Raw genomic sequence first — 27,825 nt, forward strand, 5'->3', positions numbered from 1 at the left:
ACGAATACAAACGTTCTCGAACGCACGTCTTTCACCAATCGCGTGGTCTTAGACGTCACTTTGACAACGGCAACTTGTTTATTAGTTTATAACCTAATCGAATTTCAAAAACTGATCATCGATTACTATTGTTTATACCGAAACAAATCAGACCTAATGTCCAGACGTTCGTTGTCAACCAACGTGTGGAACCCAAAGTTTAAAAGGCCCAAATTAGATATTTTAATAACAACACAAAACGACCCAGACCCGCCTTTGCCAAACCGCCAAAGATCGAACGGTAAAAAAGTTTTTAATAAAGGTATTTAGTTATTGCTTATTTTGTCGATCTTTACAGATGGGGGCGATTGGGGAGACGATTCTGACGATGAAATTTTATTATTGGCTAGTCAAGCATGCGAAAAAGCGGAAACAGACGTGACTTCACAACCTTCGTTTAATATAGACCCATGTCGAGCCAGCACACAAGTTCGGCCAACGGGTAGCGTTAGTTATTCATCTCGTGTGGAAAAATCGACCGCATCTCTTGCCAGTTCGTCTTCCAAACAATCCTCTAGCAGCAGTTTAAAGTTATATTACAATGAATCGAAAAGTTCCGATGCCGTTTTAGAAAATAAATCGACTGAAAAAAATATTAAACATTATCAAAACAAGAATAGAAATGCTAACTTTGTAGTTAATACAAACGATAATGTCGAAGTAGTGACTCCGAGCATCTCTCACATGGCCTCTAATGGGCATATGCAAAATTTGTTGAAAGAACTGCACGGTTTGAAGATACAGAATGAAAAATTGAAGACTGAACAGGAATCGTTTATGGAAAAGTGTTCGACCAAAGAGGGCGAAGTGTCTATATTGAGGATGCAGTTGAAAAATATGCAATCGCAAATGTCGATCCTGAAAGTAGAAAAGTTAAAGCATCAGGAGAAAACTCAGATGGAGTGGGCGGAGAAGTTGCAGCGAGCGAATACTGAAATTAACAGTATTAAGTCGCAGTTAGATTTCAAGGTATTATAAAATAGATAGTACTCATGTTTATACAATACAAACCATGTACACATTTGACCTTAATCATTATTTTTGAGTTTAGAATCTAGAAATTGTCAATATCAAAGAAAAATGCAAGCGTTTAGAAACAAGTAAGATTAAATTTGTCGAACCTGCTCCTTCGACAGTTTCAGAAGCCATGAAATGGACTAGGTAAATATTAAGTTTTATTATTACTAATACTTTTGAATGTGAATGTTATCTATAGTAACTAAATACTAATCAATATTCGCTTAAACATTAGTTTCAGTCAAAAGTTCAACTCGAGCTCAGTAAAAGCAGAACCAGTCACTAGGCAATATGTCACCACAAAAGAAATGTCTTCTCAAATGGAACAAATAAATAAACCGTTCACTCTATCCTCTCGATCCAGTATTTGTATGTTAAAAATTATTGTTATTCATTTTTTTTTTAATTTAATAAATAACTTTATTAATTAATATACAGCTTATCCAATGAAAGACGTTATTGAGAAATCTTTTTTCCACCATTCGATGCCTGAAAACCCCGTTATTTTCAATTCTAATAAACACCTAAAATTGGTTGAGCATTCAGACTTTTCGCACATCAGAAAGAGGATGCTCAAGGAGTTTAATGGTAGAGAAATCAAGAATAAAAAAGAAGTTATCAAATTGGATTGCATCTATGAAGATTTGAATGTTTTGATGAGACTCTCAAAAACCGAATTGATATATGAAAGATACGCTCATAATGTGATAAGGGTAAATATTTATTTTATTAACACTTAACCGACGGGTTAAGTAGTACCCACCCGTCATGATCGGTGATAGTAATCCACGAGATGTGTAAAATCATTTTTGACATCTGATGTTTAACAACAGGTTCTATAGTATTTACTCGCAAAAACTATATCATTGTGCTGCCATTTATGGAATGAATGTTTATACTATATAAAAAAAAATATTACGACTTTATTTCTACCTTGTTTAGAAATCTAAGCGTCTATTCATACGCGGAGATTGTGAAATAATACTGTGATTTTTTGGCGTGACAAAGATTTAAATTTTAAATTTAGTTTAATTAAACCCACATTAGCTGTTATAACCTGCTGACGACTGTTAAATTTTGATTTAAATATTTATTTAAAATAAAATTAAAACACAATTTAAATGTAAATTAATTAGATTTCAATTTTGATTGAGAACTATTGATAAAATAATTCTAGCAGATACAAGTCCCTTGACCAATTTTTATTTATTTGTTATTCTTTTTAATTCAAAAGTTGTCATATTTTTTTTTAACTTCGAGTTGCACGAAATTCTTGCAAAACTACCTGTTGTTATACAGCAGTCGGAAAATAAAACCCATCAATTAAGTATTTATTACGACAATTGTAATTATTTATTTTCATAGATTGTTTTTATATCGAATCAATTACTCTTGAAATTACACAATCAACTTAAAGAGATGTCAATGAAAGTTTCACTGCTGACTCTTCGAGAGATGGATGAGAGGTATTTGGAATTCGCCAGTAAGAAAAATAATTTGATGATCGATTGCTCTCTGTTTGATGGAAGGTAATTATGAAATTTTTCTTAAGTAGTAATATTGTATATTAATTACCATATTATTGTTATTATAGATGCTGGCATGAAAACGAACAGGCAATTGATGCCAGAAGGGCTTTAGCAGTTGTGACCGTATTGTGCGATAATTTTAAACCTTTAGTCGATATTATCTCGCAGCCTTCAAAATGGATCATGAATACTTTACCGGAAATGGTAAATTTCTTACAAACAATCAGATCGTGCTGTAAATATACAGTAGAAGACAAACCACAGGACGTTGACATTTTGTCAATATTGGGAGATATTTGTAAAATCATTGGTAAAATTGTATGTTTGTGTCCATTGTCGTTTTATATTGTTAATTGATTACAATTTTTTTTAATAAGATGTGTCTTCATATAGGGCTGTTCTCATCTGTACGTAGGAATCTTGTGTTCGCTATGTCGCTTTCTAAGTTCTTGCATAAAGAATGTTAGCGATTTAAATACTATTTGCCTAAAGGTGTACAGAGCTATGAGAGAAATCTTATTACTTAGACCGCATGCTAGAGTTGTTGCAGATGTGATGGATATGCTTGCTCTATTGATGCATAATGATGAATTCCTCAGAATGATGTGCGATAATTCTGAAAAAGGAAACATCAAGTTGGATTATTCCGAAGGAGTGGCTATGTATAGTAAAGGTACAATTTTTATAATATATATTACAAGTTAGCAGACTACTGTAATATTATTTTACAGATACATGTTCGATACAGTTATTGTGTAACAATATCGAAGTTTGGACGACGCATTTTGTAGATATGGAACACATGGAAACAATGTTTTCAATTACTAAAAATCTCATCGAGACATGCCATTGTGCTAGTCAGCGCAATATTAAATGGACCAAATATACCCCCCAACACATGTTTGTATAAGAATTGTTATTATGATTTTTTTATAAATAAAATGAACTTATTACTATTATTATATATGATATTTAGATGCCTTTGTCCGATCAAGATCAATCGATGCATCTGTGTTTGTCTACATAGATGTGCCTATCTGTATTGTGAATTTGTGAACTGTTTAAAAGGTAAACGTTACTTAGAGTATTATATTATAGTGCTTTGTATCTAACAATGTTTTTTGTAGATAAAAATTTGCTTAAGAAATTTAATTCAACAATACGAGCTGGAATCGTACTGTTGAATTTTCATATTTTGAACGATATTGAGTATATCCTGCAGCTCGGCGAGTACGAAGAACATTACCAGATGTTTGTGTCAATTTGTAATAAATTTGTCGATCAACTTGAACTTCATGATATGCATAGTAATTTCCCAACTACATATTGTAAAAGTAGAAGTTTCACATTGTTGATTATGAATTATTAATTTTCATTACAGAGGAAGCGCTCGATGGTCTATCTGAGAGTTTCATGCCGGCATTGGAGAATTTAGAAAACCCTTCAGCTGAAACCGTGGCGCTTTGGGAGAAATGCTTTGAAAATTTTTCTGTTTATGATTAATAAGTATTGTTTAACGTGTACAATTTTGTGTTATTTATTTAATATGAATATTTTTAATAATAGTGTTTTTAATTACACTTCATATTGATTTGACATAATTATGGTGTATTGAGGTGCGCGGACTTTTGGTACTTCTCGGGCACCACGCCCTCGTGCCGCAGTTGCATTAGGCTCGGGAGTATCAGCCCATGAGCAACTGAGATCCAACCCAGCCTGGCGTTCGCACTGGAGTACTGCGCATTCCGGCGCTAGGCCAGACCTCCTTCCTTGGTCGTCGCGAAATGCTGTTGATGGTCTCCGGCATCACTAACCGATTGGAGACGAAAATTGGATAGGGGAAATGGAGAGGAGGAGTGGTTTGCGGGCAGTCGCGCTCCGCTCTTGTCTTTTATTATTCTCTCCTCTCGGGAAAGAATAATAAAAGACAACCTGAAAAAAAGGGGTTCTTTTTATAATCTACTTTTTATTTTTAAGTTTTTAGTTCACCGGCTTAAGGTGCGCAGACTATTAATAGATTATTAAAACTCAATTTTTTGCGCATCGATCGGTTTTATTTGAAAAGCCCGCCATCAAAAACGTCAGTTTTTGCTGCCCGTTCGCTTTGCTGTGTTCACGAACACAAATTGCATGCAAAGTATATAAAATATTTTTTTAATATAATTTATATTAGATACGGGATTGAAAATAAACTTATTTAATAATTAACATTAACATAAATTTATTTATTATAAATATATTTGTATTTGGAAAATAAATATTCGGTATTACCCCAAAGTGCAAATATTTAATAATATTTGTATTGTTTTAATCTATCTACATAGATTCAAGAATCATAATTAGATAATACACTACATCTGTAGTCCTGGAAAATCATCAATTGATTAATTCAGCCCTTTTCGAGTGAAGCACTAAATTCACCGAAGTTGTGAGAGGCCCTGGATGCTGGCTAGCTTCACTGATTATCAGTATCGGCCAGAGGGGCGGGCTGTACATGCGACCACCCGGAGACAGCAATTTGATGTTCAAAAAATGTAAGCACGCTCGAATTTTTCAAAGTAAAATTTTAATGCTTTTATCCGATACTGAGTTAATGTAATGATACAAAAAACATTTCTATGTAGTACGGGCGCAGAACTGTGCGCTTATTAACGATAGTAATAGATGTTTTAAAAATATTATGAGTGAAGTCTACATCTCAGCCCAGATAATAAGAGATCGCGCGAGAAAGTTAATATTTTATAGTAGCAATTATTTTTTACTGTACACCATGCACCACAGTCCTCTATTTTTTAAGAGTTTGTTGTGTATATGAAGTACAGGACTGGGCCAAGTATAGATCCTTATGGTAGTTTAGCGTGTGCAATCTTAACTGTTTAAATCTAAAAAACATATTTTCGAAGAAAGCTTTTATAATCATAATGAACCATAACGAGCGATTACAAGTCATAATTATTTTTTCAATCCTAACAAGCTATAACCAGCCACAACGAATCATAAGGAGACATAACGAGACATAACAAAGCACATCGAGCTATAACGAACCATAACGAGCTTCAACGAGCCTTACCGAGTCATAATGAGCTAAGACGAGCCATAAATAGCCAAAATGAGCTACTTAATACGAGCCATAACGAGCCTTAAGAAGGCGCAATGAGCCATTACGGGCTATTACAAGCCATGAGGAAACCCAGAATGTATTATTTATAAAGATGTTAAGAAATCCTGGTCGTTAGGATTGTAGTTGTGTTAACGTTTAGAAAATTTGAAATTACCTTATATTTTACAATTTCATTGTTGGTTTTAATATATGCAGATGCAATTTGAATATGTACTTAATTTTTAATTGATATGCAGATTTTATTGGGGTTTTGCACTCTATCATAACAAAAAAGCTTGAATTAGTCTTGAACAAGCCTTGAAAGGAAACTGTAAGAAAAATCTCGAAGGTCGTTAATACAAGGGGTAGACTACAATAGTGGTTTTACTTCTGTAGACGCATTGTCTATAGCATATTTACGCATAACTGGGTTGTTTTTATAATACTCAACGGGCTGATGTTGACAGAGAGGTGAAATCTTCGATAATTATGGTATTGGTTATTATCTTATTGTAAGCAAAACGCGTTGATATTTCCTTTTAATAAGTTTGAAATTGTCATTTAAATGATCTTCCTGTTAATAATTATGCAAGTACACAAAATAAGATCTTTAGTTAAAATGAAGGAATAATATTTTGTGGTCTTCACTGAATATTATTCCTTCTGGAAATATAGCAAAAAGTCTATCTTTTATATAAACTAGACTCATATAATAAAAGTATTTATTAATTATTGTTTAATCTATTGCAGTTTACTAAAATGAACAATAAACCCAATAAGTTTTTTATTTTATATATTTTATGGTCGACCTATCTCGTGTTAAGACAAAAAACGGCATGTGTATGCAACATAACCTTATCCTGTGTTGACGTTTGTCAATACTCGTGATTCTACAATGAAGCACATAAAGTTCGAGGAAAATATACGCGAAGATGACTCTTACAATGCTGATAAAGTGTCAAAAGGGTCTCTCGTGCAGAAAGTCGCCGATAATACACTCGAAAGCGAATTTGAAGTGACAGAAACCAAAAAGTGGTATAAAGACGTATGTATTCTTCAATATTCGTCAGTAATGTTATATTTAATACTATGTCTATAACATATAATGAATATTGACAGCTTCCAGAAGAACCTATAGATTTGAAACCCTTAGACTCTGAACAAATTGCAACGTTGAAGAAAGAAGCCGTCAGTATAATGCATGGAGAATCCTTAGCATTTGAGACAAGTAATATATTTTTATTATGTACATACTCTACATATATAATTATTATTTGACTTATATGTGCCGAATTTATTAGAAATGAGTAAGAGCGGTACATCGGATCAAAAATGGGCGCATTCTCTATTATCGAAAGGAGCTATGGGCGATCGTGTTGCTGCTGCAACTGTTTTAATACAGGTATATAAATTGTGCACTTATTCATTTATTATTGTATTATAATAATACAATATTTTTAGGATAATCCAATATTTAGATTGAGCATATTGAGGAATTTAGTTGCAATGGTGAAACCGGCGAAGAAAAAAGACAGCTTAACCGTTATAGAAACTCTGTCAGAACTCTTTCTCTGCGATCTTTTATTACCTGAAGCAAAATTGAGAGTTTTTGAAAGTAGACCGTTATCAAAGCTCGAAGAGATGAGTTCTGGTAATAGAAATCATAGAAGAAAAATTCTGACTAACTGGATATTTGAAGATCAACTGAAAGAAGTATATGGAGGTAAGAAAACCCCTCTATTCTTCGATTGTAATATCTCAAAGGTGTAACAACTTTTTTTATTTTGTAGAATTTATCAAAGCTTTAAATAATTTTGCTCATGATACAATAGACACCCATAAAGAAAAGGCAGTGAGTGCCATGTCGAAATTACTGATGCACAATCCTGAACTTGAAAAGGTTATTTAATGTTTAAACTTGTACCTAGTCAATAAACATCCTTGTTTTTAAATATTCATATCTAATTTATAGGTACTTTTAGCGAGTATTGTCAATAAATTGGGTGACCCATCGCAAAAAGTGGCATCTAAAGTCATATATCATTTGTGTCAAGTTCTTTACAATCATCCTAACATGAAAGGTATTGTTTTGGATGAAATTGAAAGAATGCTTTTCAGGTAAAATATTATTTTAATTGAATATTTCATATATTATGATGAAATATTATACAAATAATTTCATTTCAGGCCAAATATATCATCAAAAGCCCAGTATTACGGCGTATGCTTCCTTAATCAGTTTTATCTATCGAAGGATGATACTTTGGTTGCTGAGAATCTTGTCAGAGTGTATTTCTCATTCTTCAAAGCGTGTATCAAAAAAGTATGAATATATTAAATATATAGACTCAGATAAAAACAAGTGTATTTTTATAAAGTTACTGAATATGAAAATTTCTTTATATATATTTTATTAGGGCGAAATCGATACTCGTCTGATGAGTGCCATACTGACGGGTGTTAAGCGATGCCAGCCATTTTTGGGTCATCAGAAGCTTGAAGAGCTCCAACAGCAAGCCGATGCTTTACATCGTCTTGTGCATTTAGCAAGATACAACATTTCTCTTCATGCTCTTGCTTTGCTATTGCAAATTGCACCTGTGGCTTCACAACTAAGCGATAGGTTAATAAATAAGTTCATATAACTTTTAATATTAATCGATGTATAAAAATCATAACTATAATGTAATTATTTAGGTATTATTGTGCACTTTATAAGAAGTTAGCTGATCCCGAAACACTCACGACTACATTACCGGCTCTCATGATGAACATCGTTTATCGATCGATCAAAGCTGATAGTTGTGACGAGAGAGTTTTGGCTTTTTTGAAACGATTGCTACAGCTTTCTTGTATGTGCGATGCACCAAGGGCTTGTGCTTTCTTGTTACTCATCAGCAGATTGTCTCGACGTAAAAAAATACCAAAAAAATGGATAGTATACCCTGACGAAGATATGGAAGCAAAAGTATATTATTTTTATATTACATAATTTTTTTTATATTTATTATTATTAAAAATATATTGATTTCAGATAAAAGAAGAAGAACTAAAGCTCGAAAACGACGCTAAAGAACTTTTAAAAGAAGAAGAAAATAAAATAGAAGAAGTTGTGGAAGATAACGAAGAAACAAATACTAAAAAAAAGAAGAAAAAAGATAAAAAGCAAAAAAATAATGATGTTAATGTATCGGAAGAGATTTTGGACGATGAAGGGAAAGCTAAGAATGATTCTTCAATGAAATCGCTATGGAGAGGCGATAAGTTTGATTTGTTAAATGGTCAGTATTTGTTTGATTTTATTTGCCATATCTATGTTATTTTGATTATAAAAATAATTTCAGACGATGATGAGGAGGTATACAGTGATGTAATATTAGAAGAAGATGAAGAAGCACATAAGAAGAAGTTAAAGAAAAACATCAATCAAACTAAAACGAAGACTAGTTGGCTTCATCGTACTTCTAATTTGAATGATGAGGTTGAGACTGAAATGAAGGATGTCGATGAAGTAAAAGAAGATGAAAAACCTCCGATACCCGACCCTGATAAAGATAAAGAATTAAAAATCCTTTTGAAGAAAACAAAAAATATGGAGAAGGTATTTTATTTATCAAGTGATTTGATTTAAACTCAATTTTAATTGTCTTAATAATATTTTTTAGGTTATAACTTCATATAATCCGTTCAACAGAAATCCGGCATATTGTGGCGCTGAACATTCAGTCGTATCAGAATTACTATATTTGATGAATCATTATCATCCAACTGTAAAACTATTCGCCCAGAAAATTTTGAACGGTATGTTTTACATGACTTCAAAATTGTTGAAGAAAAATTTGTAATTCTTGTCTCTCTTCAGATTCGTTCATTCAATACAGCGGAGATCCTTTAAAAGATTTTTCAATAGCAAGGTTCTTGGACAGATTCGCTTTCAAAAATCCCAAGAAAGATGTTCCGAAAAATGATGAGGCTGTAGAACCTCAATTCCAAATCAAGAATGTCAAAGGATCTCATCCAAAGTTTGCTCAGCGTAAGAATTATCTAGCGAGCGGATTGAAAAGCTTACCTGTTAATTCTGCTGCTTATCTGAACGAAGACGCTTCTCGCATACCTGTCGATGAAAGGTTCCTTTACGAGTAAGTTTTTAAATGTTACACTAAAAATTACTTGTCTATAATTATTTGTTTGAATTTTAAAGTTTTCTTCAAACACGCAAGTCTGATAAAGAAGAAGATTCCGGTGAAGAATCTGATGCAGGATCAGTCGGCAGCGAAGATTTCGAAAGTTATTTGGATAGTTTAGCCGGAAAGAAGAATTTGGAAGGTAATAATAAAAAAATATTATTAATTATAGTAATAGCATGAGTAATAATTTGTTTCTCAATTTTAGAATCAGATGAATCAGGTAACGAGAAAGAGGAAGAAGAAGAATTTGATTTCTTGAATGAAGTTATGGTTAATAAATCTAAGATGGAAAAGAAGAAAGGTAAATCTAAAGATGACAATGATGAGGAAGAAGATGACAACGACGATGAATTTGGATCTGAAGATGAAATGAGTGATGTTGGTATGTATACATCATAGAGATGTGAATTTAGTAAAAAAAATGACAAGCTTAGAATTATAATGGAAATTTTGGAGCGAAAAGCGTAAGATTATGTGCACATAGCGCTAAATTATGAATCATTTGCAAAATTATGGAACAGCTACTAGTAGGCTCTCTTAGTAACATATATTTATGAAAAGAAATAATATACAATTATCTAAGAAAGTAATTTGCTTTACGATTTGTAAAATATTTTTGTTTTTACTAATATTTTAGATGACGATTCAGATCTTGATTTTTCTGATGATGATATGAAACCTAAGAAGAATAAAAAATCAAAAGATGGTGAGCTACTATTATTAATTAAATCAATTATAAGGTTTTATTTCAACTTCTTATTTTTTATAGCAATCGATTCTGATGTGGAATCCGATCTAAACTTTTCGGATGGTGAAGATGACGGTTTTGATGTACCTAGCATGCCCGGTAAACCCAATAAAACGAAACCGAAAAAGAAGAGTAAATATTTTTTTCTAAATGAATGAATAATATTATACTATTTAATTAATATTAAATTAATTTTTATAGATGCTGAATCTATGTTCGCATCAGCTGAAGAATTTTCTACTCTTCTCGAAGACACTGGTGCCGTGAAAGGCCACGGTACTAGTCAAGATCTTTCCAACACCGATAACTCTCATTTGAAACAGCTCAATTGGGAAACAAATAGGGATAGATGGGTAAAGGGTTATAATGATAGATTCCAATCTAACAAGGGTAGGCAAAACGAAAGGAAACCATTCGGAAAGAGAGATGGCAAGTTTTCAAAAAAGAGTAACGATTTTAATAATGGAAATAAGAGAAAATTTAATCATCCGGCAAAAGGGGGAGCAAAACGCCCGAGGCGCTAATAATATAATTTGTATTACAAATTTGATTTATAAAATATAATATTAAAAAAAAAACATTTTTTATTTTTAAGCCATTAAAAAATTTAATATCACTAATCTGATGTTAGATCAGTGGTATAAATCGGCGACTAATACCTCACTTGGTGTTCGAATTCCCTTATGGGTGCTGGTGTTTTTAAATTTTTATCGTGCGGGAGATCGAAATTAGTGATTATTGTATAATTATAATTCTGATCGACCATCACAGATTATGTTTTCTTAGATTTTCCTAATCTCACGGAAAAATATGATCAATAAACAAAATAAAATTGAGCTAGGTCGTGCCTAGTGGCATATGTCGATTGTAAGCTGTAATAATAGTTTATAATGAATTAAATATATGTCAACGTTGCACCTAATGTGTGACAAATTGTGCCGTCTTGATGGAACCACATGGCTTCCACATCTATATCTTCGATTTCGTGTCAAAAATAATCGGTTATCATGCGCTTAGGCCGGTTTCACACGTGCCGGGTGGATTTGCCCGGCACCGGGCCGGCGCCGTGTAGTGGGGATGGTGTTGTATGGGCTAGTACCTATCATTTCAGACGTGCCGGACAAATCTACCCGGCGCCGGCCCGACGCTGACTGCCGGGTTGTCGCCGGCTGCGCTCACTAAACTGTCCTTCGCCGGGTACCGAGTTGAGTGTGGTGGGGGTAAAACTCAAACATGAACCAGGCCGTTGACAGTGATTGTGGTATCTTGTAATAAAATTATTAAATATATTCCTCGTGTTTAGACAATAGCAGAAGAAATAGACCTCGAAATTTTAATTATATTAATGTAATCTCTTTTAATTATTTTAGTAGAATACATACAAAAATAAAAAAATAACGCGAAATGTGTGGAAGGACTTATGTGAAGCCGTTAATCCTAAATTACTGGCACCAGTTGACGGGGTATAGGTCGGGCTGGGAAGAAACCGGCCACGTGTGAAAGCTTTGTAAACGGCGCCGGCCCGGTGCCGGGTGAATCCATCCGGCACGTGTGAAACCGGCCTTATAGTGTTCACCATCGACGGTTGCAGTCCAACCTTTATCGTTTTCAAAAAAATAGGTCCAATGACGTCACCTGACCACAATGCGCACCAAACCAAAGCTTTACAGAGAAAATGTGAGGCCCGGGGCATCTAATATTTTAGAGACCCTTCAAAATTTAAAATAAAATCGTGAACAAGAAAATAAAGTCAACAGTATTTAATATTTTTTGGATTATTACATTTAATTATTTTACTGAAGCTTTGCACTCTTTAATATTAGCAAATTCACTGATTATTTCAGAATAGTCTAAAATACGCGCTATCTGGTAGTTAATGTTGAGTGTTGCTAGTCTATTAAATTGATCCTGACACATTGTCGATCGCAGATAGTTTTTAATTATTTTTGGAACACTAAATGATCTCTCATCTTCTGCTACACTCACAAACACAGTTCGAAGCACAATCATTATATTTAGAAATATGTTTACGAATCCCATGTCGATAATTTCCTTAAGTAATTCTGCCGGTTTCGTGCTTAATTTAAAATTGGATTTGTAAACACGCTTCAGCAGTATTAGTTTTTCTACAATTTTGTCACTTTTATACTTCTCTAGAAATAATTTCGCCTTTAAATTTCCATGAAACTATATTCTCTTGATTACATCAAGCAGCTTGAAATCGACGCGTAAGTTCATCTATTATCAAATTGATAATTTTGTTTAAAACATTTGAATGAAATAATTTTTTTACATTCATTAAGAATGGACTTCCATGCTTCCTTAAATTGTTCTATATCTTTAATTAGGTTTTCAATATCTTTTTCTGCATCTAATGTTACTTTACGAGATTCGATAATGATATCATTTTTTTCACTTCATCTTATTCTACTTTGCTTAGTGATAATTTTGTTCCAGCAGCAGCTACTTGTTCACAATAATCTTGACACAAAAAAAAGCGATTAACCATGGCATACGCTGAACCTCATTAAGTTACTGTATTTAGGGATTGAGTTTGACGATAAATGAAAGAGAAAACTGAAAAACAATACTTTATTGCAATTGTTGTTATAAATATATTAAAAAAAAGTTCATAACAATATTAAACATTTATTCTTAACGATATACACTGGAGCATTCTAGTAATTTAAATACTATACATTATATGGTTAAACCATGGAATGATTGTGCTCGTTAAGCAAGCTCTATAATTGATATTCGTAAAAACTTAACAATAATATAAAAAATATTTATTTGATTAATTAAAATATTTAAAAAAAATATAAAAAGGAATGTTATCTATGAATATTGTACGTCATTTACTCTGATCACATATATAAAAGTTTATAAAATATATTAATTAAGTACATCTTGACTAAAACTATTCATACTCTTTATATAAACTTGTGTATAAAATGTGCTATAGTAATTTTATATTAATGTAATATAAAACATTTCAATCTATTTATAATAAAATTCATAATCGATATTGTCCTGTTTATGTGATATAATACATATAAATTCTTATAAAATAATACTTTTAAGAGTATTTGCTTTTCAATCAGTTGAGGGTTGCGACGAGAGCTGCTGAAATGCAGCACTCCACTGCTTTCAATATCATTTTCATTTCAATCTGCATTTGTACCTTGTGAATGGAGATGAGGTAATATTATTTACTAAACAAATATGAACAAAAACCTCAATGTGTAATGTGAAATATGTACATAGACTAACTTTCATTTTCTTCTGTTTTTAAGCGTTTACGTCTATCGTCGTAGTCTTCCGAATTGTTATTACTGGTAGAACAGTGTTCTCCGTTTCCGGAAGAGTGACTTCTCGGTTCTTCAGCTTCCAAGACCTTGATTCGTATTCCGCATATCTCAGCACCGTGTAAAATCTTGCGCGCTTCTTGCGCCGCTTGTATCGAAGCGTACTTAACGAATCCGACGTTTTTATGGGGAAGCGTATAGACATCGATTAAGTCTCCGAATCTTGAAAATGCATCCCTCAGCATGTTGATCGGAGGCGGATGAGGATGACAAACCAAGAAACACCGTTGAGCTACCGCCGCGTCTATACTAGCCAACGGTTGGGCGGTTGGAAGTTTAACACTGCAAAAAGATTCGTCTGAAGATACTTTTTTATTTTCGAACGTTCCAGCGGTCACGGCTTGTATCAAACTCGTAGCTTGAGCTATTGTTTCGGCTAATTGAGCTACCGAAACACCGGGAAGCATAGCTGCTTTCATATTAGCTGTGATAGAAGGTATTTCAGACGGAGACTGATTTCCACCGTACGAAGATCGGCAGTTATCGTATTCGGGTCGCACGTTTAATTTCGATCCTGGAGGGTATTCCAATCCGTGCAATTTTTCTTTAGCGTACTTCGCCGATAGATGATTTGCGAATACGACTTGAGCTACTCCCATGTGTCTCCTGTCGTCAATTTTATAATGGCAATACTCTAAACCGGGTACTATGTCGAACAACTTCCAAATTTGATTCTGCTGACAAACGGGATTACAAACGACGCTCAATTTAGTATATTCTTCTGAATTAGAACCTCCGGAAGATATAAAAGACGACACGCGCGATAAATCATAGTTGATATCGTATGCCGTTTTATTCCGTTTGGGTTCCGCAAAGATAGCCTTAAATTTCTTATCGGCGTTCTCAAAAGCTCGCGCCGCATCGGAGAAATACTTATACTTAACATAACCGTAACCCTTGTTATCTCTAGTTTCTCTATCTCTAATCACATTAGCCGATTCGATCTTACCGAATTTACCGAATTCGTCGTTCAATTCAGAATCGGACATCGTTTTCGGAATCATAACGAATAAACGCACATATTTCTCTATATCAGTGTTATCTCTCACAGGTCCTTCGCATTTATTCGAAGCTACCATTACTTTAATCGGTCTAGCAGTGTTTCCGATCGTTTTACCGTCCATAGCTTCTAAGGCTCTGGCTGCTTCGGACGTTTTAGAAAACTGTATATAAGATATGCCTTTCTTTTCGCCTGTAGCGCGATCTTTTACGAACCATACGTCTTCTATGGTGCCAAATTTTGAAAAGTGCTCTCTGAAATCGTCTTCTGTAAGATATTTATTGCATATAACAAAGAGCCGCGAAAACGGTGGATAGTCCTGGTAAGAATGTGAAAAGTTTGAAGAGTCGTTATCATTGTGACCTCTGCGCTTCTCGGACATCTTCAACTTGTACAAATATCAAGTGTAAAATGACGTAAAATAGCTTCTAGAGACACACATGGGTGTGTTTTTTATCGTTTTATTGAGATACAGTCCTTTCATCCGTTTGATGATGGACTTTCCTTTAGACGAGCTTTCATAACCTTGTGTTGTATATGCGCTCGTCCGTGTCGAATGTAGTATTTTATAAAAATAAATATCTGAAATTAGAAAACGAATCGTTGACTATGTGTTAAGTTGCAACTGCTAGAGTTTAAAAGTGTAATTAAAATTACCAACGAGAACGCCCGATAGGAACGACGGACGAACCACAGACAGCTGTTGGGATGTTCTAGTTACGTCAACGTTCGTTGCTCGTTAGCGTTTGTGTACTTACGAAATTAACGAGCGTTTATGTAAACATTTCAAAATAAATGCAAAAGTAATTTTCATGCAAGGATTTATATATTTGTCAACAAATTATTCTTTACTTATTAATATATGATAAAGTAATTGTTTTTTAATGCAAATAATCTTATTCAAAGAGTGACAAATAATAAAATACCACGAAAAGTTAACTGTCGAAAGAACGACATATTTTTAATCAAGTGTGGAACGAAACCACGCTATGCCATTTTGTCATTGTTCATGCACGCACACAAACGCGTTTCCTACTCTGACACGATGACATACAAATAATAATATTAAAAAATAAATGATAAGAAACATATCTATAAAATTTAACCTATATTACTTAAAATAAAATATACATATATAAACATGACAAACAAAAATAATAAATTAAAAAAATTGTAAAAGCAATCCGGGCATTTTATTACTTTATGCATTTGACACACAGCTCTGTGAAAAATAAAGCACGATACACGTATAATTTTATTATCGGAACAAAAGTTACACGTACGTCTTCGTCCAATATTACGAGTACAACTGGTCGAAGACAATATAGGAAGATTATCGGGGGGCAAAATTTTTCGCGAATAATTCTATCGCTGACTTTTGCGGTTTTTGCAAATAAACATTTTCCTGTAGTTCAATTACAGTTTTTTTTACTAAATTTACCGATAGGAGCCGTATGAAATACTTTCAACGGCATCGATTGTTGATTCGCCACTCATAATATTTATGGATCCATATCATATAGATATTGAAAGTCATAATATCAATGAGCTCCATAAATATTCTGAATGGCTGCCGCCTTCTTGCCAATACGCAAAAATATTCACAAGTCATTTTGTTTCTTAGATAAACTCCGCCTTTTGTTCCGTTATGAATATGAATCACCGGTGGTCGTTTGTTTTTGTTGCATTCATTATCTGCGTTAAAAACTTTTGTACTGAGCAACAGATATTGTCCATTTTGACACATTTCTGAAATAAATTATAAAAATTTCAACTAAAACATAACTTCAGGATTACTAGTCTGAGATGTTACGGACCGGGCTATTCCGTCCTTCGATGTCAGCTTACAGCTATTTTTGAGTTGAATGTTTTGATTCAACTTCTCGAGAAGTTGGCTGTTTGGTATCATAATGAAAGAAAAAAATAAGAAGCGAAAATATATTTTTTAAAAAACAAAGTTTTAATAATGTCACTGTTGCATCTTTGTACTATATTTACCGTTACTTGTTAGAGCAATTTTGTTCTGATTTTTAATAATTAGAATCAAATAAAAAATGAACTTTCTATCGTAGGAATGATTGACGTACAAGTTTTTTTCTACTAGAAAAAAAATGAAAGTGTTGAGCAATCGCTTCGGTCATGGCCGCTGAAAAGTGACGTTGAGACCAAATATCGAGAGAGTGACAGGCACGGGCGGCGCATTGCGAGTCTGCGCTCGGGATGTTTGGGCAGCCGCGCTGCCGCGAGTGGACTCCGCTCGCTACGCAGCAGTTGCGGCTGCGCTCTTTGCTCCAGGTAATCGTTCTCACCGTCCGCGTCGCCTTCCTATGCTCCTTTGCCCTTTGTTTCATCATCTTACTTCGACCTTCCTCATCTCTAGTGTACTATCGAATATTTCAATTGCCCCAACTTAAAACTGTCTCTGACACTTTCTAATTACATCATCCGCGTCTTTACTATGGTAAAGTATCGATGTAATTTCTTCGTAACTTATGTCAACATGACATATCGAATTAAATCACTTGCATAAAACAGATTCATCAATATTTTACATTTATGCAAAAGTACATGACTCATCCGTGTTTGTTATGTCATCAAACCGATGAGGCAAAAATAAATAAACATTGCCTGATAAGTAAAAAGCTAGACTGCTATCGTAGTTTATTGCCATTTGATCTTATTGGTGTCAATTTTTTTATAACGTATTGCGACGTTTAATGTGTCATATTTTTGTGGAATTAGATTGTTGGATACAATTTGTACGGAAACGATGGATGCTGCGAGCCGGGAAGTCTTTATTATACGCTTCACACCACGACCATGTCGGCGCCGTTTTACACTAGCGAAAAACTACTTTCAAATCATCCGAAATGGAGAGAAATAGATTCAGGTAATGATAATAATTTTCTAAAATTAAATGATAGCAATGACGACGACGGCGACACGAGCAGCGCAGTAAGTTCGCGATTGAGATCTACAGAGGAAAGTCCAAAAAACACTGCTTCAATGCTTAAATTCAACTGTCTGGAAATATTATATTTAACTATAAACTATAAAGTGAAAATTTCACAAAAGAAACTATTTTGTAATTTTTGATTTCAAAACTACAATTACAATAAAATTAAAAAATAGCGATATGTTTATAAAGGGCAAATATTATTATCTTCTAGTACTGTGTTACTCCACTGGTCCGTGAACTATTTGTTGCTGGTCCGCGGAACATTACTAAAAAAATAAAATATTAAACAAATTTCATGACGTATTTAATTTAATTATATAAATTACATATTTTATTATATAAAAAAAATAATTAATTTGATACTGGTCTGCAATGCAATAGAAAATATTGCTATTAGTTCGCTAAATAAAAAAGTTTGGGAAGCATTGTTCTAGCGAATATTATACTTCATTTTCAATAGGAGTGCCGTGTTTTGTCTTGGGGTCAGATTTTACGAGATGATATAACTAAAATCACAGTTGAAGTTTACATATAAATTATGTAATTTTATATATATATTTGGCGAAAATCTTTACAATAAATCTAGAATTTAAACCAATACGTATCATTGCTAAAACATATTTTGTTAAATTTTGTGTATTGCATATCACGCATATAAAATACGGTCAAGTGTTACATTTCTTATCTAATCATTTTGTAACAGTGACCTAATGATTTTTTTATTAAATTTTTATACGTATTATTTTCAGAATGCATTCACAAAATGTCTTCGTTGAACGTCGTCATACGAGTGTGGAAGCACATTCACCACGAAGACAAGACTACGACGGAGAAAGCTTCTCAAGATCTCTATAAACAGACTGATAAAGTTATTCAAACATGGGGCGTAAACTTCAGTGGCCTTCTTCACATTGGTGCCAATTTGAGTCTAGACTTTAACTCGAAAAGCTTCAAAGAGAACACTCTGATATTCCAAATGACCGGCGGCTATTTTTGCTCTTACGATAAGTTGAGAGCGCAGCCGGTTCCTAGAGGATTGAACCATAAATCGAATTCTCCGTCTAAAGTCATACCAATAGACAGTAGATATAAAGGTATTAAAGAATCGAAATCAGTGTCTCCCGGTATAGGTCATTGGAGAAGCGAAGCTTTGGAGGGTAGATACGTTTCGAAGAGTCACAGTCCTCCTGCGGGAGGATTCAGGCAAAATACTGTGAACGAGAAACGGGCGCTGAACGTGCACAGAACCCATGATTCTTATAGCGATTCGGTTTATGAACATTCGCCGAAGAGCGAAACTGGTTTCGAGATCAGAGAATATTCTGGAAGCGAAGGTAGTAAATCGTCGAGCTCTTTGACCGCCTCGAATCGAGATTTGACAAGCGTCGAAGAGAGCGAGACTGCTGAGCATTACGACGCTAACATAGCTGCAATACCTAAATACAGGTATTCGAGTATGAAGTTCTTGAACTCTGAAATTCGACCGAGTTATAACGCCAAAAAGTTGAGGATGCTGCATTTGTTGCAGTTTTCCATCGGAAAGAAACTGCAGGCCGTGCAGGAAATCAAAGAAAGGATCTATCAAAAGTCGGCAATGGAAAACTGCGAGAATCTCTCACCGGGCGAGACGAGAGCCAGTTATGAAGATTTCTCTCGTTCAGAAAATTTGAGCGTATCGTGTAGGGAATTTTCGTTTTTGACTGGCAAAAAACATCAAAAGCAAAATTTATTTTTAGATAATGGTAAAATGTTCAATAAGAACGATGAAAAAAAAACGAAAAATGAAACAGAATCGAATACTGAAGTAATTAAAAACGAATCCAAAGTCAATAATAAACAACGTTTAAATAAATTAGTAGAAAATACGTCGGCCATAGATAGGAGGTTTACCTTGCCATTGAACAAACTATTAGAATTTAAGGTATTATTAATGTATTTTTAAATGGAATACGCAGTAATGACATGTAACTAATTGTTTTAATTTCATAAGATGCAACCGTCGCCGACGCAAAGGTTAAAGTACACGTGCCTCACTAAACAGTTGGAATTGAGTCGATTCAAAGTGCGACTGTTAAAAGACGAACGAAATAACTCTTTGATTAAAATTCGTCAGTTGAAAGAGAATCGCGATAAGCAGCAAGAGGAGAATCAAGACTTTGGTACGATTTTTTGTTGTAATAAATCGTTGCTGATGGTTAATCGATTTTTTTGTATTGTAGGTAGCGAATTGATGCAAAAGTATCATTCCTTATGTAAAAAGTGGGATCAGTTGAAAGAGCTGCGCAAATCTGAGTCGGCTCTTCGTGAGTTATGGCTGAGATCTGCTCATTTGTTAAAAACCCGAAGATGGCAGTTAGTGCAAGATATACAAACTATTTTTCCAATCACAGAGGTTTGTATTTTTTTATATAATTTTTGTGACGGCTTGTGCTGACCATACGTGACAATAGACGGAATAAACTTAATACATCACAATAGTAATGGAAGTGTGATTATAATATAACACTGAGATATAAAACAATTGGTCGCGAAGTTGTCAGATCTCAAAATTCAAAATATATAACAGCCGTTCCAAACTTGTTCATGCGATGAACAAATTTGAAATCTATTTAAACTCCAACGCAATCATCAAATTCCAGCTAAAAGTAAATGAGCAATACACTTACCTCAGAGTGGCTATGTGTATAAAATCAGATACACAGCGCCTTAATCAAGTACTGTTTGAGACTTGCTTCCGACAACACATCAAAAACTTCCTTATTTGGACACACTAGGGTTCGTACAAACTCGATCATCAATTGACGAAATCAAGAAAGCAGCTGCTTCCCTCTTCACGGCCGACGTTTAGAATCCAGAGTTCAACCCGCTTTGCAGATGATTGAATCCTCTGATCCTTTTTAAAAAAGGATCTGAACAAAAGTTCTGAACATACAATCGGTGCCAAAATACAAAATAAAACTATATATTTAGCGGGCAATAACAAAGTCTATTTGCGCCCCCGAATCATTGCATTGGCCAGATCGAGAATGGAAAGGCGAAGGGCTTTCTCAAACTTGAACCCTTTGCGATCAGAAAATTTTACAATACAGTTTGCAAACCAGTCGAAAATAATTATGCGCAATTTAAAGATCTTAAAAAAACACACAAGTTTCGTATTTTTTATGTTATTTTAGTCATTTATTTTGTAATATGTTAAGAAATGTAGTACATATTTATATTCTAAAAACATTTTTTATCATAAAAAAGATCATATATAAACAGAAAACATTATTTCATGATTGAAAAACATTTTTTTATTTAACATTATTCACTTAACATCTATAAATTTCAAAATATAAATGATCTTTAACAATTATTATTAATAAATAAATGGTTTTATTTATAAGGATTTTTGTAGGTTAAAAAAAATTATTTGCTCATGCGTCATAGAACACAAAGACAATGGAACTCGAGCGTTCAATAGTTCAAATTGACCCGAAGTTTTAAATTGACGAAAAGGATCCTTAAGTACAAGAATATTGAGACGCCCTGTCACATAAATTTCCATATATATTACTTGGATGATAGCTCTGTAACAATGCAGTGCATAATTTCAAAAGATTATAGTTTTTATTGTAAGCAAAACACCTGAAACACACACACACATGTTCCAATTCAAAATAAAAATAAGCAAACCTAAAATGAGTGAACAGCAGTAATAAGTCATATTTATTACCTGGACAAACTCAGCATTGATAAAGTAATCATCCATTTATTGAAAGATTAACACATCCATTACTACAGTAATTATTATTTTTTTCTTGTTGGTTAATATGAATAATATATTTTTTTATAAAATACAAAATAAATTGAATAATTTAAAACAATAAATAACATTAAAAATGCCACTGATGTATCACATATGAAACGCCGCTACAGCAGCGGCTTCTAAGCGTAACGGAAAAACGACCATGCCACCATAGCGGCGATATTAGGTTAAGAGTATAAACTCGAACACGGCTTACCGTATTCACTTCCGTCAAAACTTGAAACTAGCACTTCGTTCCTGACTTGGAACAAACGAGAGTTCACGAAACAACAAATCAAACTGAAATGAAGCAGCCGCTTTCTATTTCACATTAGATCTGGTCCAAGAAGTCACTGAAATCCAAGAGTTTAAACCAGCTTTTTAGGACGACTTAAATATTTTGGTCAGATTGTGCACAACTGAAAAATTATGCCACATTTTAATAAGCGTTAAATAATTTTTGTATGTCCCATTTTCACTACCTTACAATTCTTTAGTGTATTTTTTATATATAATATAATATAAAGAACATAAGTCAGTTACGAAATTATATATATTTGTATATAAATTTTATTTTATGTTGTAGAATGAAAAAGGTGAATTGTTCATCTTGGGCATACACTTGCCGGCATGTCAAGGCGACGGCGATGGACTCCGTCAAGTTTCCGAGGCTAATCTTGCAGTTGCTCTTGGTCGGGTGGCACACGTTGCTGCTTTGGCCGCTGCATTATTAGCCGTACCTCTGCGTCATCCGTTGAAGCTGATGGGATCTAGGACGAAAGTCAGAGACCATCTCAGCCCACAGTTGAACGAGTAAGAGTTTTAACTACGGTGAAAGCCTTGCTTATATGTTTCGCTACATTTCAGTTTATAATATAGTATATACATAAACATAAAATCAACAATAATATCTTAAACACTACAATGAAAGATATTACTTTGACGATATACATCGTTGACCTTGTACTTAAACTCCATTGTTGATTGATAAGATAGCATCATCATAATACACACCGAGATACCGGGTGGTCTAAAACTCATGACCTTAAACCGATAAACTTAGCAAAACATTCAAGGCTCTTTTATGTTTTATGCTTTTATTTATTATTTATTTGTGTTCGTTTTACATTTTAGGATCTCTTTATTCGCCCGAAATAAAGATCCGATGATGTTTCGATATGGTTTATTTTTGCTCAATAGAAACATTGCTCAGTTGCTCTGGGACACTCATCGTTTCATCACGCCCGATCCTAGGAACACGCTCGGCAACCTTCAAAAGTTACTCCACCCGCCGCAGATATCCGCAAAGTATGTCAATGTTTAAAAAATTTTTTTATTATTTTTATGATTAAGTTCCTGTGTTTTTGAATATCTAGTTTGGAGTCGTTAAAGGCCTTCGGTTCAGTATCTTCGGTGGAAACCGAAGGCAATGCCATATATGGATTGTTTCATCCGTTTTCCGCATCGGGCTTGACAACCGAAAATGTGACCGCACTGCAACATTCGACTTCAAGTTTCAATAACCTGACGGGTGCTATGCGAAAGACGCCACATAGTTTACGAAGCTTGGTGGCTGTCGGAACCGATAGATCGACACGGAGTATCATGTCGGGCGGCTTTAGTAACACTGGAGGAAGGCCATTCAATAGATTTAAGGTATGTTATATACGTAAGGACAGGAAAGCTTGAATAATAAAATTTAATAATGTTCTAATCTCTATTAACGTTCTTTGACAATATTAAATTGATCAAATTGTCGTTCTAAAATGTAACCGAAGAACTTAACAATTTCACTCCGGGTCACGTGGAAACGACGTGTATTCCGTGTCATTCGTTGTATGAAAACTTACTGCGTAAAAAATATATAAAACTTTAAGTTTAGTTTCAACCTTTGATAGTAGGTGATAAATAAAATATTAAATTCATAGAATATAATTATTAGTGGTGGTTTTAAATATAGTAACATACTCTACTTTCATTTACTCTTTACTCTGGTGAATTCTTACATATTATTTGAGTTTTATTAGTTCCCACAAATGGTGTTAAATATCTTCGGATATTTATTTATATTTTTTTCGTGTCTTATGATTTTTACTTATTGTTTTTTCTTCAGATTTGATTATAGCTGCTTAGTAAATTATTTTAATTCAAACAAATAAATATATTTATTTTTTAACCCACAAGTGATTCTGAACTATTGATATAGTTTTTTTAAAATTATTATCATATTTTGATTATTCACAAAAGGAACTTTTTGAGGCGTTTATGGACATTATAAATGAATAATAAGATATTTAAATATAATATTATTTAACACTACCTTTGTGAAGCTCGTCAAAATTATGGGTTTCTGCTTTAAAAAAATAATTTATTTAGATACAATATATTATGAAGAACAATTTCTTACAAAATTTATAAAAATAAATATTCGACTTTTATCAGAATTTAAACTAGTTCAAAAGTTTCCCAAAAACTCCAAAATAGTATGCAGAACATAAATTGAGAACAATCCAAAAAGTAATCTATTTAAATACATTAAATTATGAAGATTCAACATAACATCATTTTTTTCAATATACCGCCTAATTTAAAAGTTATCACTGTTTTTCTAAAAATAAACTTAAATTCGTGGAACACAGATTGAGAACCACTAAAAAATAATTTATATAAATACATTCAATATGTACATAATTTAGACTAGTTTTAAAGTTCTAAAAAAAACTAAAACCCACAGAACACAAATTGAGAACCACTAAAAAATATTTTATTTAAATACATTCAATTATGTAGATCAATTTCTTACAAAATTCATAAAAAAAAGTATTCAATTTCATCAGAATTTATACTAATTGAAAGTTTCTCAACAACAAGCAAATACAGATCAAGAGACTTCAAAAATAAATTAATTTAAATGCATTAATTCTAAAGATGTAACTTTCTAAAAAAAAATTGAGATGTAGTTTTCTAAAAAAAATTTAAAATATTTTATTATATCAAAATTGAGTTGTTTTAAAGTTTCCAAAAAAAAATCTAAAATAATATACAGAACACAAATTGAGAACCACCGAAAACGTATTTATTTAAATACTTCAAGTTAAAAAAACTGACGATGTATCAATATAAAAACTTTGTAGTATATAATAATTGCTATATGTGCAATTTTTTTCGTTTTTTTATAATAAAAGTTATGTTGGACACATTCTTATTAGACACACTATAATTATAAATATAACCATGAATCTTTATTGATGCTGTAATATTTCAATATTTTTATCTTTGTTAGATAATTGAGATTAATTTATATTAATTAGACAGACATATCATTGAAAACCTTTACATTCAGAAGATGAGTATAGATTGTAGTATTATGGCTTTTTATTTGGTTTGTTGTGTTATTATTATAGTATATTAATGTTCAAAGATCTATTCTCATCTTAACACTTTCATAAAAATAATATATAGCATTGAAGAGGAAGCATCCCTATCGTATGCCAGTATTCTGAATTTTAAGCTATAATATATGATTTACATTTTAGGATTCTGTAGATGGTCACAGTCCAAAAACAGCAATGGTTATCAGAAGACATAGGTATTCTAGGAGCGTTGGTAGTTATTTAGAAGAACAGGTATGCAATATTAGACATTTATTATTAGTTCTATTAAACCCATATTAATACTATTTTTCTTGTAATAAAGTCATTACAGAACCTAGAACTAGGTGCATCTACAATCGGAAGTGAGCCATCGTTACTCATCCACGCTCCGAACGGTGACGCGCAGTTTGAAAATCCTTCAAATTCACCAAGTGAAAATGTTGAAAATGTCATGTCTCTCTCTGAATCTGATCTCACAAAAGTAAGCGACATTACATCTCCCGGAAGTAACGATTTTTCAGCTAACACTAATCATGGAAAAGTTGTCTTTTCATTGGGCGACGATGGAGGAATTCCAAAACAGAGGAGCTTAGAAAATTCGCCGAGCGACTCTTACATCAAACATGATAATCCGAGTATATCAATCGAAAACGTGGAGATTAATAATCTTAAATCGGACGTGACTCAACTGAGTAAAGAGTTGGAACAGTTGTGCGTCAATTATACTTCAGATATAATTGATCAAGTCGAAAAATTTACTTGCAATAAAGTAGTGGATATTGAAAAGCTCGACGATATTATATATTGCTCGGAACCGTGTTCGGAAAACTGTCAACAGGCATTTGAGGCCATATCGCAAGCTAAACATTCTTCAGTATTGAAAGAAAGCGATTCAGAGGAGGTGATGCACGATGTAATAGTTTTACCGAGCGCCGAAGCTGTGATGGCTTCCAGTTCGCATTTCACCGATTCGCTGCGTCTCGACGAGATCGATTATGGAGATTCAGAAATCACCGACAACACCAAAAGTGGAATCGACGAAATCAGCGATCAATTGGAATTACCTTGTGATTGTGCTAAATCATCGAAGGGGTGCTTGAAGTGTGCGAAAAACGATAGTGAAGAATCTTCGAGCAATTGCCTTCAATCGACGGACTGCGACGGCAATGATTGCGATCTAATTTACGAAGGAAGTTCGGCTTCTAGAGACGCGAACGCTCTTTTGGATAACATCAAGCAGATAGAAGAGACCGAAATGATCGGCAGAGTTTTAAACACTTTAGAGTTGTCGGCGGCGGACGTAACACTAGCTAAAAACGACGAATTAACGAAAGTGGCCGGCGACGTTAGATAATCATGACGATGCAATTTCTAGACAATTTATTTATGTGTTATTTATTTGTTATTATGTCAGATTTTCGTCGTCGAAATCTAACGTGTTAAGTTCAAAGATTTACATGTATTTATCTGACGTGTATTGCTAAGATTGCTAACGAGTCTGTAACCAAATTTTAATTTATTATCAAAGTGTGATGCTGATTCAATCTGTGATCTTATGTGTGAATACACAATACATATAAAATTCCCATAGAGTTTAATTTATGTATGTTATATTTATTGTTATCGATGATCTAAAGTCGCCGTTTATTTATTTAAATTTATATAGAAAAAAATATCGTTGCCATTATTATTTTAGATTAACGTAATACATTAAATAACAGTGATATAAAAACATGTATTATTTTTTTCAAGGAGGTCTATCAGAGTTTCAGTTAACGTCATGGTCCCTTATTTACTGTTTGTGTAATACTATATGAATAATATTTACGGCTCTTATTAAAATTCTTTAAATATGTTTAATCTCGCCTTATGTGTGTTTCGAAAGCAATTTACTTTTTAAAATAGCAATAAAGGAGCGATAGGTTAGAAAATATAGCATGGAAGGGACCATTATTAAAAACAATCTTTTTACAATAAGTAAAAGAGTAAGGTTAGATAGTTGCGGGTGTAGCCTCCGAAGGACTTTAGCCAGATATGTGCTTATAATGTTTCGCTAACTGTAAACAATCATGAATAGTGCGGCATGCTTAAAGTTTATTTTTATACGATGTTATGACTAAGAGTGCATGTGTCGAATTTTCCTGTTGAACTGTTATTATATCAATTTATAATATAAAGATGTATCTGTGATCATGTATATAGTAAAGGTATGTATTTATAAAGCGCATATGAAATATGTTTCAATTATGAATAAACACAGATATCAACATAATTATGTTTGTTTTATTTGAACATCTACTGTGTATTGCGATCGGTGATCCTAAATGCACATGATAATAATAGACACAATGTAAACATACTTAAGTTTGCTTTTAGAATAGACTTATTCTTCTTTATTTATATTATTATCGTATGAGTTTATATTTGGAGATCGGGGATACTATTACACCTCTATTTAAATGTTAGTTATAGCTAATTTTGCTTCTTTTTTTAAGATCTTTCGACCAAAAATATCTAGAGGTTGACATAAAAATTATAAAAAACTTGTATTATGAATTTATATTTTTGCATAAAATATATATATAATTCAATAATAAATGATACTTTACAAGTGACGTTGCAGCATAAGATTGACTACGAGAGAGGCATTCAAATCGCAACTCAATTCATGTCTAATTAAGCTTTTATTATTATAAAAAAAAGAATAAAACCAAACC

The 27,825-nt window shown here is 33.1% G+C and overlaps 4 protein-coding genes across 5 annotated transcripts; 3 read left to right on the forward strand and 1 right to left on the reverse strand.

Annotated features, from left to right (window-relative positions):
- LOC148235378 (uncharacterized) lies at positions 1-4,145 on the forward strand. The gene is made up of 12 exons (XM_088185522.1): positions 1-280; positions 338-1,008; positions 1,091-1,200; positions 1,292-1,425; positions 1,495-1,769; positions 2,422-2,585; positions 2,651-2,903; positions 2,979-3,258; positions 3,317-3,485; positions 3,562-3,653; positions 3,713-3,892; positions 3,967-4,145. The coding sequence occupies exons 1-12, from the start codon at positions 157-159 to the stop codon at positions 4,086-4,088; spliced, it is 2,574 nt and encodes an 857-aa protein (XP_088041648.1). The 5' UTR covers positions 1-156; the 3' UTR covers positions 4,089-4,145.
- Positions 4,146-6,521: 2,376 nt separating this feature from the next.
- Noc1 (Nucleolar complex protein 1) lies at positions 6,522-11,165 on the forward strand. The gene is made up of 18 exons (XM_088185459.1): positions 6,522-6,730; positions 6,805-6,913; positions 6,987-7,087; positions 7,147-7,408; positions 7,476-7,585; positions 7,658-7,803; positions 7,873-8,008; positions 8,103-8,308; positions 8,383-8,653; positions 8,720-8,966; positions 9,030-9,286; positions 9,351-9,486; positions 9,548-9,824; positions 9,887-10,011; positions 10,078-10,254; positions 10,510-10,578; positions 10,642-10,752; positions 10,822-11,165. The coding sequence occupies exons 1-18, from the start codon at positions 6,581-6,583 to the stop codon at positions 11,142-11,144; spliced, it is 3,213 nt and encodes a 1,070-aa protein (XP_088041585.1). The 5' UTR covers positions 6,522-6,580; the 3' UTR covers positions 11,145-11,165.
- A 2,486-nt stretch (positions 11,166-13,651) lies between these two features.
- Positions 13,652-15,719, reverse strand: LOC148235380 (RNA-binding protein 45). Its single transcript, XM_088186357.1, has 3 exons — positions 15,646-15,719; positions 13,894-15,570; positions 13,652-13,804 (listed from the first exon to the last, which is right to left on the reverse strand). Exons 2-3 carry the CDS (start codon positions 15,368-15,370, stop codon positions 13,788-13,790), a joined length of 1,494 nt encoding a protein of 497 aa, XP_088042483.1. The 5' UTR covers positions 15,371-15,570; positions 15,646-15,719; the 3' UTR covers positions 13,652-13,787.
- Positions 15,720-17,159: 1,440 nt separating this feature from the next.
- Positions 17,160-27,380, forward strand: Uvrag (UV-resistance associated gene). Of its 2 annotated transcripts, none has more exons than XR_015809501.1 (10): positions 17,160-17,283; positions 17,731-17,878; positions 18,697-19,868; positions 19,938-20,106; positions 20,167-20,339; positions 22,321-22,547; positions 22,869-23,042; positions 23,088-23,390; positions 25,271-25,360; positions 25,431-27,380. XR_015809501.1 is itself a non-coding variant. In XM_088185477.1 (10 exons), exons 1-10 carry the CDS (start codon positions 17,209-17,211, stop codon positions 26,460-26,462), a joined length of 3,540 nt encoding a protein of 1,179 aa, XP_088041603.1. In that variant the 5' UTR covers positions 17,160-17,208; the 3' UTR covers positions 26,463-27,380. The 2 variants fall into 2 exon arrangements, 1 of the variants encoding a protein (XP_088041603.1); XM_088185477.1 differs by having other exon boundaries at positions 23,111-23,390.
- The last annotated feature ends 445 nt before the right edge of the window (positions 27,381-27,825 follow it).

Source organism: Plectrocnemia conspersa, unplaced genomic scaffold (assembly GCF_051122295.1).
Source record: "Plectrocnemia conspersa isolate PC_06_02 unplaced genomic scaffold, ASM5112229v1 ptg000005l, whole genome shotgun sequence".
Taxonomy (NCBI): domain Eukaryota; kingdom Metazoa; phylum Arthropoda; class Insecta; order Trichoptera; family Polycentropodidae; genus Plectrocnemia; species Plectrocnemia conspersa.

Coding starts and splice junctions, on each gene's coding strand:
- LOC148235380 (XM_088186357.1), bottom strand. CDS start 15,370: ATGTCCGAGAAGCGCAGAGGTCACAATGATAACGACTCTTCAAACTTT.
- Noc1 (XM_088185459.1), top strand. CDS start 6,581: ATGAAGCACATAAAGTTCGAGGAAAATATACGCGAAGATGACTCTTAC. Junction 7,586..7,657: donor ACAATCCTGAACTTGAAAAG/GTTATTTAATGT, acceptor TCTAATTTATAG/GTACTTTTAGCGAGTATTGT. Junction 9,825..9,886: donor GATGAAAGGTTCCTTTACGA/GTAAGTTTTTAA, acceptor TGAATTTTAAAG/TTTTCTTCAAACACGCAAGT.
- Uvrag (XM_088185477.1), top strand. CDS start 17,209: ATGTTTGGGCAGCCGCGCTGCCGCGAGTGGACTCCGCTCGCTACGCAG. Junction 17,284..17,730: donor GGCTGCGCTCTTTGCTCCAG/GTAATCGTTCTC, acceptor TTGTGGAATTAG/ATTGTTGGATACAATTTGTA. Junction 20,107..20,166: donor AGAGGAGAATCAAGACTTTG/GTACGATTTTTT, acceptor TTTGTATTGTAG/GTAGCGAATTGATGCAAAAG.
- LOC148235378 (XM_088185522.1), top strand. CDS start 157: ATGTCCAGACGTTCGTTGTCAACCAACGTGTGGAACCCAAAGTTTAAA. Junction 3,259..3,316: donor AGTGGCTATGTATAGTAAAG/GTACAATTTTTA, acceptor ATTATTTTACAG/ATACATGTTCGATACAGTTA. Junction 3,893..3,966: donor TGAACTTCATGATATGCATA/GTAATTTCCCAA, acceptor TTTTCATTACAG/AGGAAGCGCTCGATGGTCTA.